Genomic DNA, 17,376 nt, shown 5'->3' with positions numbered 1-17,376 from the left:
ACTCTAACTATTGCTCAGACAATGATGAAGATAAAAACAAATAAGGGGACATAAATTCAAGCAGCGGAATGATGGAAGAATGGCTGCATTATAAATGAGAAGTTTCCTTTCAGTCAGAGGTAGTTGAGTAATTGTTGGAAGAAAATTATATCTGGCATTATGAAAGTTGGTAGTTTGAATAAATTTAAGGAGGATTAGTCAAATTGTTAGATGGAATGGACAGGTGAAAGAGGAAATTTGTTTTTTTTTTTTTTTTTTTTTATTATTATTTTTTGTCTGATCCCTTTCATCATTTTCCAATACTAACGTCCCATACAGCTTGTTCATTTAACTACTAAAACAGCAGACATTCCTAACCATCCACCCAACAATACGCTCTTGATCTTTCCCTTACCAACAAGCCTTACCAACATGTCAATTGGTGTGAGATCTAATGAGTATAGAGGGTGTGGGATAAGCACAAATTTGTTTCCCTAAAAAATTCTTATACCTTGTTAGTAAGATAGGAAGCATCATTGTTACAGCAGAAGCAAAGATGTGGACATTTTGGTGCTGGAAATTTCTCTTTCAGAACTGCCAGAAAGCCAATTCCCTATAATTGTAGTGCTGTTCGGAATACAATATGTGAGGAAGATTGTTTTTCTATTACTGGATAAGCATTATGGGAACCAAACTGGCTGTAATTTTGTTCATTTTGAAGTCTTCAGGAATAGGAAGACCCTGTGACATTGTTTCAGATTCATTCACTTACATCTACTTCCATATGTTTACCTGAAACAGATAAAGTTCTTTGAATGGCTGGTTCACAGTCTTAGTTGCAATGTTTCATTCTTACATGATTCTTGTTCAGGTTTCAGGACATTTCTAAAATTTTCTGGTAAATATCAATACAACTTTCAGTGGTCAGATGCAAAAACACAATAACATACTGTACACATTGTGGTCTGTAGACTGAACAGCAGGATCTGCATCTATCCATGGTGACATGGGAAAGATGCTGCTGCATCTTTACACATTGCAAGAAAAATAAAATCATTTTCACTATATCATATATGCTCCTAATTGAAGTACTGCCAAAAACTTTCTAGAGTGAGTATAATGCTGCTATTTCATGTGAGGACCCACAAACAACCAATACATTATACAGGAAATAACTTTCATATTCATTAACACATCTGTGTGAAAAAATATAAATTAGGAGACCTTATAACTTGAATGCGCCTTGTACTGGGTAGTTGGGCATATGTAACCTCTTGTGTAACAGTAACCTAAACTTTTAATTTCACACAAAAAATGTTTACATTAAACTATTTATTGTTAAGTATATCTCCACATAAATTAAATTTTATCAGTTCTCCTACAACCATATATATTCAAATTCTTGCTTGGATAGTTAAAGCTATAATGATTCCTACCTTACAACAGAATTAGAAACAGTATTTGGGGGCACACTAGAGGCTGGTGGGGATTCATCATCTGATTGAGTAAGATCTACTACTATAGCTGGCTTATCACCTGTTTTATTGTTGCTACAGTGACCATTAGCACTAGTGGATGGTCCTGAACGGAAAGGAACCCGGCGATTTCTAACTCTTCTTTGTCTTGTAACCCTAGACAATAAAAGATAATAAAACCACAAAATTAATTGATAAGAAAATTTATTTTCTTAAGCTGAGAAACACATCTACCAATTCATCAATTACATAAAACATGTGAAATCTTAAAAAATATATCGATTTAATAAAAAAAACAATGAAGTTATAGAAACCTTACCTGACAACTTTTGACTTTCGCAAAGCTAAAGATTTTGTAATTTTTATAAGAAAAAAGCAAATTTTTTTTTTTTTTTAATTCTAGACTTCAGATTGAAATTTTTCACTGACCATACAAGGGGCACTCAATAAATTATCTATCTAAGGTACTTCCCATAGTTATATTTCAATGATTCATGATTTATCAGGTTCCTACATATCTCAACTTGAATCTTACTAATTCTGATCCCACTATGTTTTTAAGTTGTGCTGTTGTAATAGAAAGAAGGGAGACACCTGTATCAAATTATGGATTTGCTGAAATTGGAGCATCATTCAATCATCAAGTTTCTTGCCAAAGGCCATTCATGAAAGAATGGTGGCTATGAATGGCAAAACTGCACCTTCACAGTACCAGGTGAAATTCTGGTCAAAACAATTCAAGTGGAGCTGAGTCCATCGAAGATGATCCACGTCCAGGGAAGCCTGTGGCAGTGACCACTCCAGAAATGTGCCAAGCTGAGGAAACCCTTGTGCTGAATTGACAGGCGTTTAAAGGCATTCCAGATCGGTAGGGAATATGACATATCCTGAGGGAGCAGTTATACCCATCCTCTCCATGAACATTTGGGGATGAATAAGGTCAGTGCAAGATGGGTCCCCAGACTTCTGACCTCTGTGCAGAATCAATTCAGAGTACGGTGGTGTGAGGAGAATTTAGAGTTTCAAGGAAGGAACCCTGAAACTTTCATCTCCAGAATTTTTAAGCGTGATGAAACGTGGGTTCATCACTGTGATCCTGAGACCAAGCAAGAATCAATGCAATGGAAGCATTCTATCCAATCCAAAAATTTCAGACACAACCTTCAGCTAGCAAGATTATCGACACCATTTTTTGGGATGCTGAGGGAATTTTGTACATTCACTACTTGGAACACAAGCAGACAGTCACTTGGGAGTCATATGCATCCCTACAGTACAACTTAAGTGATGTCACAATGGAAAAATGCCGTGGAAAACTTTCCAGAGGCGTGCTGCTGCTTTGAGAGATTATGACTTTACAAAACTTACCCATCCACCTTACAGATCAGATCGGGCCCCCAGTGACTATTTCCTGTTTCAACACCTCACAAAAAACATACGTGGATGTCACTCTGCTGATGATAATGAACTGAAGTCTGCTGTTTCTGCATTCTTTGATGGACAGGGCAAAGAATTTTATTTGTCTGTTATTTCCTCATTGCCAACAAAATGGAACAAGTGTACTGAAGTTCAGGGGAGTTACGCTGAAAACTAAAAAAAAAAAAAAAAAAATTTTTGCCTCTATCTTATTTCCTTCAGAGGTAGGTAGATAATTTATTGAACACACCTCGTGCATGCATTTTATATTAAGATACAGCCATAGGACTGTTTTTTTGAAAACACTGTTTACCAATACAGTATGCTTTCAAATATTAGCACATCGAGGATTTTTCTATCTGTGGATTTTTGTTAAGACACCAAATGATTATAACTGCTTTTAGGATGATACTCTTACAGATTTTGCAGTCTTCAGAAATACCAACAAAGTTTTGTTTATAATAATCCCCACTCCCACTGCTCTAGACTTGGCTGTTAAGAGCATTTCTTAACAGCCAAGTCTAGAGTCTCATTTTTTACTCTCCAACTGGGGATTGCTATGAGGAATTTTTAAAATGTCAAGCATGATCTAAGATAATCTTATATATACATTTAAAGTTTCCTTCTGTATTTATCATGCCCATCCCAAACCAAGAAACTGACAGAACTAATACTATAAAACATCTAATTACTTCACCTATTTCTTTATTTTCAATAATGCTGGAAACTTGGCAACAAAAAATTTAAAATTTGAAAATGATGCACTGCCAGTTGTTGAAATTTGCGGTAGTTCAGCATTCATAAGAATATCATTTTTTAAAGGTGTTGGTATCAGATACCACAAGATACATTTAGAAATTTTGTAGCATCCATGCCTTACTGGGTACAAGCTGTTTTGGCTGCACGTGGAGGACCAACATCATATTAAGTAGGTAGTCATAATGTTTTGGCTCATCAGTGTATGAAGTGCCTGTGATGAGTGATAATGTATTTTTATTTCAATAGATAATTACCATAATGCCATAAGCTACAAGCATTAATATATATATATATAAGAAACACAAGAGGTTAAGAAGTGGGTGCTTGAGTGGGTGGGTGGGTGAGGGGTTTGATTTCCCCCCATCCATTCGAAGCCATTTTGAAATTATTTTCAAAAGTCACAGATTTTAAATAATTTTGTGTTGTTGATCTATCTCCCAGCTCTCAGAGTGTTTCTGAAAGGTAATGAAAGATTACAGTAAGATCAGACTTCTTGGGAAAACTATTTTATGAGTAGTGAAGGTGAAATAAACTGCTTGTCAGGTTTAGCCATTTAGTCAGCATCAGATAACTTTTTCTATTATTTTCTAAAAACATGACAACTTTGATGACCATACTTTGGTATAGTTATGCCACAGATTGTTCACAACGGCATTTTGATGCAACTGCTACTGACATGTAAGCACATATCACCTTAGCTTCAGTTACCCAAAGCACATAAGATTTTAAAAGATTTTAACTTATATACATTAAAAATAGGTTTATCATATTTCTTCATATATGAAGTGCCTGTGATGAGTGATGGTGGTAATGCATTTTTATTTCCCATATTTATTTCATTTTGCCTGTGCAGAATTTTAAGCTGTTCACAAATGTTCAATGGCCAGGGCACAGACCAAAATGGCCCATGTCTCATAATGATTATTTTTTGGGAACACGGGCCAAATGGAAGAGAACTAACCAGTGGCACCTGTCATTTATAAAATGTGGTTATCCTTTGTGGATGTCGCAGGATTGACCAGTTGAACTGCATTGTGTATTCATCACCTAAAGACAAGGGTACAAATCTGTAGCATTGTGTTGTTTAAAATCTCTGTGATCCAATCATGAAATCTGTTTTTCTGCTGTGCTGGTATAATTATTGTAAACAATCTAGACTAGACTAGACTGATGGTTACATTCAATTATTAATAGTGTGGGTGGCAGTTGTTTTTCTTCATTTTAGAAGTTGCAGAGCATCTTATATTCTATGTAAGAAGTGAAGTATTTAGTGAAGCTTTTATGAGGCATTAACATGATGTTAGCATCTTGTAAAACCCTTTCGGATGAAAATCACTGAGAAACTATTAGACTGTTCTCAGTCAAAATTCGAATGAAATGCATTTTTTGATGTTAACATGACACTAAATGAAAAAAAAAAAAAAAAAAAACTAATGTAAAAGAATACTTGGTCTAAAGAATGGACAGAAGGAATTCTGTTTTTCAACATTGCATTTAGCACCAAGAGATTTCTGCACAGATCTCTGCCCACAAACAAAACAGAAAACAAAACAAATTCAAAGGGATCTAAAGTGAAAAATATTTTTGGTTATCTAAATTAGAAGTTTTGTGAATATTTTGTTCTAGGAAAGAATACAGGAATACCTCGCTCGCATAGTGTGGTTTCGAACAGCGCAGGTTTCGCTATAGTGCAGTTTACAAATTGAAAAAAAAATGAACTGTGTTACGCACCAATACATTTGATACGTATGTATGTATGTATGTATTTATTATAATGCCAGCATGTAGGCCAATGCATTATGGATGCAAGGCCACGCTGACTGTTGTCACAACTCCCATTATATACGGACTCTGCTAGCTTTGATAGATTAGTAAACACTCTAGATTCCGAGCGGTGAGGTCGTTGATTGTGCGTAAGCTGTGCAAATACTTTTGGCTGTGTATTTTTATTAAAGATTATTTTTTAAAAAAACATTACACCTTTATATGCAAATATGAGTGGAAAGAAGAAATGTAATGGCGCCGAGTGTTCTTCTAGATCCAAACATCGAATAAGGTATAAAAGTAAAGCAGGCGTTGCAAAATGACATTCGATGTTATAAAGAGATGTATGCAGATAAAATGAAGGAAAAAACAGTGCAAACTAAGCTGATCAGTTATTTTTCAAAATAAAAATACAGTACATACTTCACTTATATTCTTTTGGTATGTACATACTGCAATAAAAATCATTTGTACTGTACTTACTAGTATTTTTCATTTTTATCATTCTAGTTTCTTTTTTTTTTTGCAAGAATTTCATGTGCATCAATTTATAGTAAACAAACACCTATATAACTTTGCAACTCGACCCATATAATCAAATTGTTGGAATGCATTACATTAAAATACATACTAATAATACCTCGATCGGTGCAGTTTCGCATAGCATGGTATTTCTTTGGCACGAATTAACTGCACTATGCGAGGTATTCCTGTATTGCATTAGATACAAACTACTGTTGGTTTCAAGGACAGAATTTCATTTGAATGTTATACCCCTCAAAAACCAAGAGAATGGTCCCTTTGTGCATTTATTTTATCAATTCAGAAACAAATTATGTGTCAGCTATTGTGCCATATTTTGGAAACCTAGCATGGACAGCTCAACAAAACCTTCACCTCCACATGAATTTCATTTATTCACTATGTGATTTTACATGAGTATTCAACTAGCAAAATTTCACAAACTAAATATACACATAAGTTGCACTGTTATTGAGAGAGTTGTTGTTAAACAGGCACTTCATCTCTGATGGAAATCCCTTTGTATTGCCATCAGAGATGAAGACAACAAAAAAAAAAAACCGAACAGCACAGGATCATTTGGTTTTTGGAAAGAAAAACTATAGAAAAGCAAAAATTAACTGTACTATGCACTAAACTTGATAAAACACCAATGAAGTAACAATGGACAATCTTCATCAAGCAGTTTCAAAAGAAGTTGCTTGTTCAGCTAGATGTCTGAAAAAGAACCTTCTTTCTAGAAAATGGGTCATCAAGTTGAGATGCAGATAGCAGATTGAATATCTAGCCTAATTTTTTGACGAAAGAGGAGAATCCAAATAAGAAGAAAGACTGTGCAGTATACAGTGATATAAGGGATAGAAGTGTGTGTGTGTATGTGTGTGTGTGTGTGAGAGAGAGAGAGAGAGAGAAAATGGTTTGGTACTGTCTCCAGAAAACCAGGATTGTAAGATTTTGAAAGTTTCAAGAAATACCACTCAATAATCATATGATTAACAATATTTAAAATGCCTAAAAAGTTTTATATATTAGCTCATGCAAATCCAAAAAATAAATAAATTTTGAACATCAATATTTCAAAGTAGGGTTTTTTTTTTTTTTTTTTAACTTTTTTTTTTTTAAGAGATGGAATGCATGGGAAGATGGCAAAAATAGTACTGACCTTCAGCGGGTTAAACCCGTAACATGCTAAACTAACTTGTCTTACTTAAGGTAAGAAATATTCAAATTTTTAAGCCTAATTTTGGATTTTCTTGATCAACTTTTATATTCTTTTGTCAAAAACACTTAATGGTCCCATTACCATAAGCTGAGCCCAAAATTCCAGTACATAACTATTTACCATATATGTTGGCTTATAAGACACTGCAGCGTGGAAAATGCACCCTAATTTTGGAACTGTAAATTTAAGAAAGAAAAAAAAAAAAAACTTTTGAAAAAAAATTTATTGTTAATACAATGGAAATTTCAAATTCAATAAAAATAAAACCCAAAAGCCAATAAAGAAAGGTATAAGATTATCACTCATTAATTTAGTATTATTCAACTTCAGATTCATTACTGACTTGATCATCATTATCCTCAACATCATCATCCTCTTCACTATTGACAGTATCACAGTCACTCTCATACAATAAACGATCTTCAGTGCCATCCACTGCATTACTTATGCAACATTTTTTAAAGAACTTGACCACAATTTCAGCCTTAACATCATGCCATGACTTCAGCACCCATTTGCACACTTGTGCTATTGATGGGTGTTTCATCCTTCCTGAAGGCATCATATGGTTTCCCCTCTATCATCCATTTATTCCACATATCAATAAGCCATTCGTGAATGGCTTATTGATACTGACATCTAATGGCTGTAACTGGTACAGCTGTTAGAACCCGGAATTACTGCCAATTCTGTGTTAATCATTTCAGCCAGTTGATGTTTCCAGTCCTACGTGCTCTAAACTGATCCCATACTAGTAGTACATTTTCGCATAGTAGACCTCCAGGTTGCTTGGACCAAACTTTTACAAACCAATCCTTGATACATTCTTCATCCACCAGTTGTACAAATACATGCATTCCATTTGGCAGTTTATCTTTTGGTAAAGTTTTTCTTTTAAAAATTAACATTTGCAGAAATTTGGTCCCATCAGCACAAGTTAAAACTGCGGTGTAGTGTCTTTTCATCCCCAGTGGTTTTAATAGTTATAGATTCAGTTCGTAGTTGCTTCATTTTCTAGCATTAAAGTAAAATTTATGGCAATCTAATATTTTCTTTTCGTACTCAGCAGTCATTCTCTGGGCCATTCTAGTTCTTGTGCGTAAACTTAACCCATTTCTTTTCATGAAGTGATAACACCAAGATTCAGTTTCTTTAAAGTCGTGTACCCCAATATCAGCTGCTCATTTCCATGCTTCTACTATTATCATTTCAGTACTCACTGCAATACCCAAATCTCTAGTTCCGTTATCCAACTACACAAGTTTTCTTTCAAATTTGGCCATTTAGGTGGAATTTTACGAAGGTTGAGCTTTGTTTTATCAGCTTCTTGTAATAACACTTCCTGCTTCCTCCATTGATGAATCATCTTCTCAGTCGGTGGTCGTCTGTTCCCCGTGTTCTCTGGCATATTGTACTACTTTTAGCTTAAATCCAATAGTATAATTTTGACTTCTTAATGTGCCAGTCATTGATTAGGGCTAAAAGGTATAACTGGAATTCACTTGTTACTCCAAACAACAGCCTGGTAATTACTGAAAAGTGTACTAATGTATAGTAGTTAACTATCCGTTAACTCTCGGTTTTGCGCATGTGCTCCATTGCCACTTTCGGTTTCTAAGACACAGGGCAATTTTTTAAGGTATTTATAAGGAGGAAAAAAGTCAGTCTTATAAAACGACAAATATGGTACCTTATTTCTGAGAATTAGCACTGGTCATTTTTAAAAATTACATTTGCTAAGAAACCATTTTTTATAAAATAAATATCATTTTTTTATAATTAATTAATAAGCAGAAAATATTTTTCCCTCCATAACATTATCTTTTAGCAAAATAAATGAAATATTGAAACTTGATTCGGTTAATTTTTCCAGAAATTAAAGTTAAGAATTTTCCAGGAGTATATATTTCTCTTTTCCTAACATTTAAACACTGTCAAAAATCATTGTATCAAATTAAGATCATTAAGCTCCCTGACTTTATTTGTATTTATAAGTGCTCTTTCAAATAATACTGTCATTTCTGCTTTACATCAGATTATTTGATACAACATATGAGACACATTGAGAAAGTTTCCAGAATTTCACTATAAAAGTTTACCGAGTGAATAGCTGGGCTTACTAAGTTTGAAGTACCTTCCTTCTGCATACACACTCTTGCTCCATTGTTCTTCCCAAGCTTTGAAACATTCTTTAAAATTATATTCTTTTAGCACATGTAGAGCCAACTCTTTGGCATTTTCTTTTATATCATCTACTGTAGCAAAACAATGATCCTAAAGTCCCATTTTCAGTTTAGGGAACAGCCAGAAGTCAGACCGTGCAAGGTCAGGGGAGCAGGGAGGCCAATGCATGGCCGATATTTTCTGCAGTCAAAAATTGCTAAACTGCCACACAACTGAGCACATTGTCATGGTGCAGGCGTCCAGCCATCTTTCCATTTTTGAGGTTGTCCTGACCTCACATTCTCACACAAATATGTCAAAACTTCCATGTAGTAAGCTAGTAAGCAGCAGTAATGCTTCAGCCCATAGTCACAATTTGTGGTGCACTATACCCTTATCGTTGAGGGAAAAAAAAAAAAACCAACGTGACTCTGACACTGGAGTTTGTTGCACAAGACTTCTTGGGCTGTGGGGACATTTTTGTGTGTGTCATTCAGATGATTCCACTTTGGTCTTGGGGTCATAAGTGAACACCCAACTGTCATCCCCAGTGACCACTTTTCTTAGGAAGCACGAATCCTGTGTACATATTTTGAAAAAATCACCTGTAATGGATTTACTGCAGCTCATTTTATCATCCGACAGCAAGTATGGAACACACTATGCACACATGCAACATATCCCTAAACCCTGTGTCAGGATTGTGTGTACTGAGCCTACAGGCAGTCCAACTTCATGAGCAATGAACCACAGCCACCAGCCTATCATTTTTCACGAGTTCCTTCACTTTTATGACATGTTCATTGTTTTGTGACGTCAAAGGGCATCTACTGTAAGGTTCATCTTCCAGTGTTTCCTCTCCATTTTTTAAACTGATTAAACCACTCGTAAACTGCTGTTTCCTTCAAAGCATTAATCTCCATAAACTTTCTGTAATGCTTGTAACGTCTCTGTAGCACTTTTCCCAAGTATAAATAACCTGATGTTAGCACAGTGTTCAAACTGTGATATTCTGCAATCGATCAGCTGTGACACAAGTGAAATGGTCATTCCACTTGGCATGCATGTGCACCAAGGTCAACATCAATGCTCCACAAAAACTTATAGCCATAGCACAAACTATTTAAATATTAGCATGCAATTCTGGGAGCTTTTTGAATGAACTACATATATGTTTTTGATATGATAAAATGAGAAATGTGACAATGTCAAACCTGTGTGGTAAGACATCATTGAAATGCTGGTCATTTGAAATTTTGGTCATTTGGTCAGATAAGTAACCAAAATTTATCTTGCAACCTGGAAGGGGGGGAGATAAAAAATGATTTTTTTCAATCAGTGCTGACAAAATGAAGAACACAATTGTTTGAAACCAATGAATGTCTCTTAAAGAGATCTTTGAAATGATATTTAACACTTGAACAAATGACATGTATATTTTAAGTAATCATTCTGTTTAATTTTGGTTGGGGAGGCACTGTAAAGTTCAATAACTTATAACTTGAGTGCTATTAAATTCTGTGGCAAGTATTTGAAATTTATATACTACTATTAAACTTTCCTACCTACTATTATTTATCTTAAACAAACTTAAAGTATGGAGAGTTAATTTTTGCTTCATTTGAAATGGAGTAAACTAATAATATTTTTAAAAAAAAATACTGTTTATAAAAGTATAAAACTATAATAACCTTGCAGGCTCAATATTAACCACTTCTACACTGCTATCATCATCACTATCATCAGTTAAAAGACAGTCTAGTTGTAGATCAGGTGCAACAGGCCAATCGTCATCTGCTGATTCAATGCTTAAATCTCTCTCCTGGCTAATTTCTTCTGCTGTTGTGGCTAAAGTTGAAGATCCTTATGGGACAACAAAATTACTATTCAGGACATTATTATCTTGCAAATCACTTAATATCTCTTATTATATAAAAAGTATGTTTCCTTGTGCAAAATTTAAAAAAAGATTAATATACACAGACATGTGTACTTTTTTTTAGAAAAATATGCCTTGTTAAGAAACAATATTAAAAGCTTTGAGAGATAAAATAATTTTAAAAACAATATATTACACCTTCTGAAGCGAACTTAGGTTTTCATATCATATTCCAAACATTGAATCACTGAAACAACATCAACTTATACAACCTGTCAATGCAGTATGACTACAAAGACTAATTGTCTTATTAACACCAGCTGTTCACGATTTGTATCATAATAAATCACGATACAAATCGTGAACAGCTGGTGTTAATAAGAAAAGATAAACACATACATATCCTAACCTTTAATGATGTTTTCAAGTAATCATTTTGTTTAATTTTCAGATTAGGGGGTTTTTTAATGACCAACAACATACCTTGATTTCTATAAAAACATCAGTATGACTATACATGAGATTGGTGCCGATTATGTAACGCCATATGGTTTCTTTTTCGTACCTCCTCCCTAGATGCTACAAATTTTTGATTAATAGTTTTCCATGATTCAGAAATTTCCCCAAGTCATGACAGGATATTATCATTCATTTCTCTTCTGGAAGTGATCACTGTATGATGTTGTTGTTGAAGTGGGGTTTAATGGCGCAAGGGCTACTACAGCCAAATTGCACCTATTACTTTGGTGTAGAAGTGACTATGAACGTTATAGGAAATAGGTTTAGAAGTGACCGTAAGCATTGATCATTTTCAGATAAGTAAAAAGTTCTTATTAAGTTCTGAGAAATTGCTATCATCTCCAAGTATATGGGTTAACTGCAGAGTTTTTGCAAGTTAAGCTGTGATTTGAAACATGCAATTCTAGCTGAATGGTAATGTGCCCACTCAATTAGACTATGTGTAATGGTAAGTAGGGAGCTACAGTGTAAGCAAAGTGCGGGATCTTCTCCTAGCAGTAAAAAGAGGTGTGTTAGATGTGTGTATGGCCAATTCGTGCTCTTGCAAGCATGACTTCTTCATGCCTGTTTAATCTGAAACTGGATCTCCACAACTGTGGATTCTGCTTTATCTCAAGAAGCTTGTTTCCTGTCTGGGTATGCCACATTTCAGACCATATCTCAGTACATATCCATTGTATGATTGGCTTGAAATCAGGATAAGGAAGTGGAATGGAATCAAAGCAAGCAGGTCGCTTTGCTGCTTCATCTGCATGTTCGTTTTCTGGAATTCCGACTAGCAAAATTTGACAGTCAGCTTGTTTTCGTTGAGGTTACATAACTGTGATCTGATTTGTGTGAGAAGTGGATGGGAATTTTGTGATTTATTCTGTAAGGCACTCACTGCACTTAAAGAGTCTGTATATATTATGACTTGGGTATTTAAAAGGTTATTAATGAAATTCAAAGCCATTTTGACTGCATATAGTTCAGCTGTAAAAACACTGCATTCGATTGGTAAATGAATAGAGACAGTGGATGTATAATGGATCGTTGGATATATCAGTTTTTGAGCTGTCCGTATCTAGTGTGATGATGTGGGATTTACTTAAAGATGTAACTACTGTCAAGGGCAAAGAGAAGGGCTTTTGCTTTCATAAAGGTGGCTATAATGGCAATTTTTAAATTCTATGCAGTGAGATCAACTGATGAAGATAAACTGATTACACTTTTTATATCAACTAAGAGACACTGTTCAAAGCTTAGACCTAAATGGATGTCAGATGAAGTGATGAGACTTGTGTGAGAGAATAAAAATGCAATAGATGCATATAAATATCAGGTGATACAGATGCCTAGGGTAGTTATAAACTTGTCTGAAATCAAGTCACAAAGGAGGATAGGCTTGATTTTTGATTTGGTAGTTGTTGGCGCATATTGCACCTCCCAAGGTTTTTGCAGTGCCCGAGGCGGGAATCGAACCCGCGACCTTTGGGTTGCCGGGCAGGTACTTTACCCACTCGGCTAGCCCGGTCGGCCGGAGGATAGGCAAGCTAAGGCATATCATGAGAAGTCATGATATGCATACGGGTAGAAGTAACCCCAGAGAAACATACCAAGTGTGTGGTACTACACTCAGGGTGGTAGAGAATGAAAAAAACCTGAGATAACCATGCAGTCAGATATGAAGTTTCCTGAGCAGTGCACACAGGCTGCAGAGGTCATGGGGGTCTTGTCAATGATATACAGGAATTTTGCTAGTTTGCTGATAATCGGTACTTCATTTTATTTCGAATTTCAGGATGACAAAACAGTTAAACGAGTATGGATGAAATTTCCTGAGTCAAAAATAGGAGATAACCTTCAATCTCGTTACCTATTATAAAACGATCAACTATGATTCCATTCAAGAACAATAGGAAATTAACATGTAGACATACACAATTTCCTTTAGTATGTGCTTGTGCTTTGACTATACATAAATCTCAAGGAAGGACCTTCGACAAAGTTGTATATAATTATGAGAAAGATCATCAACAGCAATTTGTACACGTGGTTGTTATCGAATGACCTCATTGCAAGGTTTATATATTACAAATCCCCACAATGATTTCACCACAGCAAAGCTACTACAGTAAAATCTCGTTTATACAAACTCGGTTTATACAAAATACTCATTTATATGAAGCTCATACCATTTCCCTGCGAAAGGATAGGCTTTTCTATGTAAATATATTCTTTTATTACAAAATTCGGTTAATAAATATTACAAAGTTCTTTTTCACCCTGTGAGAAATAAATATCGTCATTTTGTATGTTTAATACAAATCTTGGCAGAGCGATCCGATTATTGCCCCCAGCCACCCAGGCTCCCTACTTCCCAAAGGATGGCACTGACTTGTTAGAAATTAGTTTTGTATAAACAAAAGCAGTTTATGGTAGCTACAACATCAAGTGCACTCTGAAAAACATCTTTCTGAAGGATGAGTTGTTAAATTAACAAAAGAATAAAAAGTTTTTCTAAGTTGTTTACACTCCATAGGTCAGTTGCAATTGTTACCCCAGTTCAAAGGGTCTTTTGCTGTCATATACAGCAATCTATTTTATCTGAGCTGATGTCTTTTTCGGAACTTGTCTTTAAATTCAGTTCAAATTTGTTTATATTAAATCTTATCTAGCAATCTTATCTAAGGAGACAAAATGTAAATGGACGGAATTAAGCCTGGAAATTAAACTAAAAATTATACAAGAGGCTGATAGGAGGGAAAGAAGCAAAACGGACATTACAAAGGAATATAACATCCCTTCACCTACTTTATCTACAATACTGAAAAACCGAAAAAGACTTGAAGAAGTGGGTGACATCGGAGCAGCGATGAAAAACAGGAAACAAATTTGTGGTGCAAAATGTGAGGAGCTTGAAACAAAACTTTTCGAGTGGTACCAACAAATGAGTGCATCTAATTTGCCAATATCAGGTCTGATTTTGCAAGAAAAGGCAAAATATCTAGCTCAGCAACATGGGATTAGCGACTTCAAATGCAGCAGCGGCTGGCTCCCAAGATTTAAAGACAGGAATAACTTGGTTTCGCAAAATGTTTGCGTTGAGTCTGGATTAGTCGACAAAGAAAAGACTACAGACTGGTTGTGTTCTGCACGGTCCATTCTTGAAAAATATATGGCAAAGGATATTTTTAATCTTGACAAGACAAGTTTATTTTATAATTTTCTGCCAAACAAAACATTTGCTGTTCGAGGAGAGTCTTATCATGTTGGAAAATTTAGTAAACAAAGACTCACTGTTCTGTTATGCTGCAATTCAGATGACAGTACAAAACTACGCCCACTTGTGATTGTTAAGTTTTCCAAGCCAAGATATTTTAAAGCAGTAAACCAACTTCCCTGTGATTATGAGGCCAATAGAAGTGCTTGGCTTACAGTCAAAATTTTTCGGTCTTGGTTATCAAAATTGGACAGAAGAAATTGAACAGCAGCGGAAAAAAGGAGCATTTTGATGATTCTAGAATCTAGACCATTGTACAGAACATTCTGCCGAGACACTTAAGTCGACAAATATACGGCTGTTGTTTTTACCCCCCCCCCCAATACCGCCAGTTTAATGCAACCACTGGATCAAGGCATTATTTATAATGCCTCAAGAGAGTATATAGAGCCCACCTGAAAAGGTACTCTTACTTGATCCGCAACATAGAATGACGGAACAATTTGCAGCCAAATTGGAATGTCTTCAATGCTATCTGTAATCCTGTTATTGCTTGGGAAAGTATTACATCAGGTGTAATAATCAACTGCTTCAGAAAGAGTGGCTTTGGAGAGTACATCATCGAAAAACATAGTCCAGCAGACAAATGTGATAGCAACATTGAGGAATGGAGGAATTTGAAGACGCATATGGATTTTGTTGGCGAATTTGAAGAGTTTGTGAAGGTGAATGAAGTTGCTACCACTGCAATGCCAACACCAGAAGAGCTGCTGGGTACCGAACAAAACGATGTTTTTGTTACCAGCGACGGCGAAAGTAAAGGAGCGCGCACACACACACACATACTTCCATCTAAAAAAGATGCCCAAAATGCATTGAACATAATAGAGAATGTGTTGGCCTACAGTAACAGTGATAAAGAAACAACTATTACATTTGATAATGTCTGTGCTGTAGTTAAAAATGCATATAGGACAAAAACTGGGCAAACAACGTTGGATTCTTTCTTTGAATTAGATTAGTTTATTAAAAAGTTAATCGTTTGTATGTCTCCTTTTATATTAAGATTGTAATTATTTTTACGGTGATACTAAAATATTGTATATATCAAAATATATACCATACAATATTTTAATTTCTGTTAATTGCTTTTTTCTTAGTTTATCTTACACATAAAATAAAATCTTTAAAAAACATTATTCCTATTACTGTATGTTAGGCAAGGCTTTTGTTTTTATTTTATTTTATTTTTATTATTTTATTTTATTAATTTATTTTTGATATTATTATTATTTATTATTATTCTTAGATATACAGTATGTACCAAAAAAAAAAAAAAAAAAAACTAAAATTTTGACACTTTTGGGGACCTTGTTACTACAAACCTCGTTATTACAAAATGTGAAAATTTAGGTTCCTTGAACTTTGTATTAACGAGATTCCACTGTAGTAATATAGAACTTTGTGCTGAACTAGATCACTTGAAAAATAATAAGCTACCGTCTCTACAGGATGAACTGCAAGATTTCATACCAAGTGGTACATGTATATCTATATCGTCAATGAACATACAAAGTTTACGGGCCCATGTTCAAGATATCTAAATGAACACAATCTTACAGCAATCCAAAATATTGATATTAAGTGAAACGTGGTTGGATAATGATGAACATATATATTTCTTAAACCATACCAAAGCGCGACTCAATTTAAAAGGTCAGATGTTAATAGTGGTGGTATTGCGATATAGCAATGTGAAGGTTAAACTATCATCAGTACACAACATATCTTTGCACAACATAATAGCAGCAATGCGACAGCAGTATCAAGTGAAATTGGAGACATTTGTGGATCTTTGTGCAAATTCAATAGTGAATCTATTTTCATTGTTGCCATATACGTCACTCCAGGGATGTCGTTAGATATAATTAAAAAATTTATAAACAAGAATTTGATGCTGTATTCCGTTGAAGGTGCAAAATTATTGAAGAGCCACTGGGTCATATACCTATAGTTCTCGCTGATGATTTCAATCTAGAATTAAATTCTGAGGCTGGAAAGAAGTTTTGTAAATTTATGAAAGACGTCTTCAATTTAGATATTAAGTCAAATACTTTAGTAAATACTACACATAATGGAACGACAATCGATGGGCCGATTGTCAACAAAAAAGTTTAAATGTACATAATATCAAGGGACTGCAATGGACTAGGGTGCCACATAAGCAAAAATAAAAAGTGGATTACACACGTGACTGCATAGTGTGCCTGCAAGCATGATTCCCATGCAAGTTATTATAGAAATGTTCAGTGATAATCATAATGCTCTGATTAACATTTTTATTGTGCATTACAAACTTGTATCTATTGGGAACAGTTTTTGAATAGGTAAACATTATTTTATTATGATTGTTTTCTTTAAATACTTTTAACCCGAAACATTATCCATATAATACTTCTTACTTATGAAACTGTCA

The 17,376-nt window shown here is 34.7% G+C and overlaps 1 protein-coding gene across 2 annotated transcripts in view; it reads right to left on the bottom strand.

Moving 5' to 3' along the window:
- LOC150081505 (uncharacterized) overlaps window positions 1–17,376 on the bottom strand; it is a 363,757-nt gene that overhangs the window by 295,032 nt on the left and 51,349 nt on the right. For both annotated transcript variants that reach the window (XM_090379341.1, XM_090379342.1), the window contains exons 2-3: window positions 10,992–11,163; window positions 1,416–1,610 (exon numbers count right to left, since the gene is read on the bottom strand). In XM_090379341.1, coding sequence (XP_090235467.1) covers window positions 1,416–1,610; window positions 10,992–11,163 — 367 coding nt within the window. The remainder of the gene's footprint in view (window positions 1–1,415; window positions 1,611–10,991; window positions 11,164–17,376) is intronic.

Source organism: Mastigoproctus giganteus, chromosome 8, assembly GCF_048544385.1.
Source record: "Mastigoproctus giganteus isolate SK-2022 chromosome 8, ASM4854438v1, whole genome shotgun sequence".
Lineage (NCBI taxonomy): Eukaryota > Metazoa > Arthropoda > Arachnida > Uropygi > Thelyphonidae > Mastigoproctus > Mastigoproctus giganteus.
This window is presented reverse-complemented; position numbering and strand designations above follow the sequence as displayed.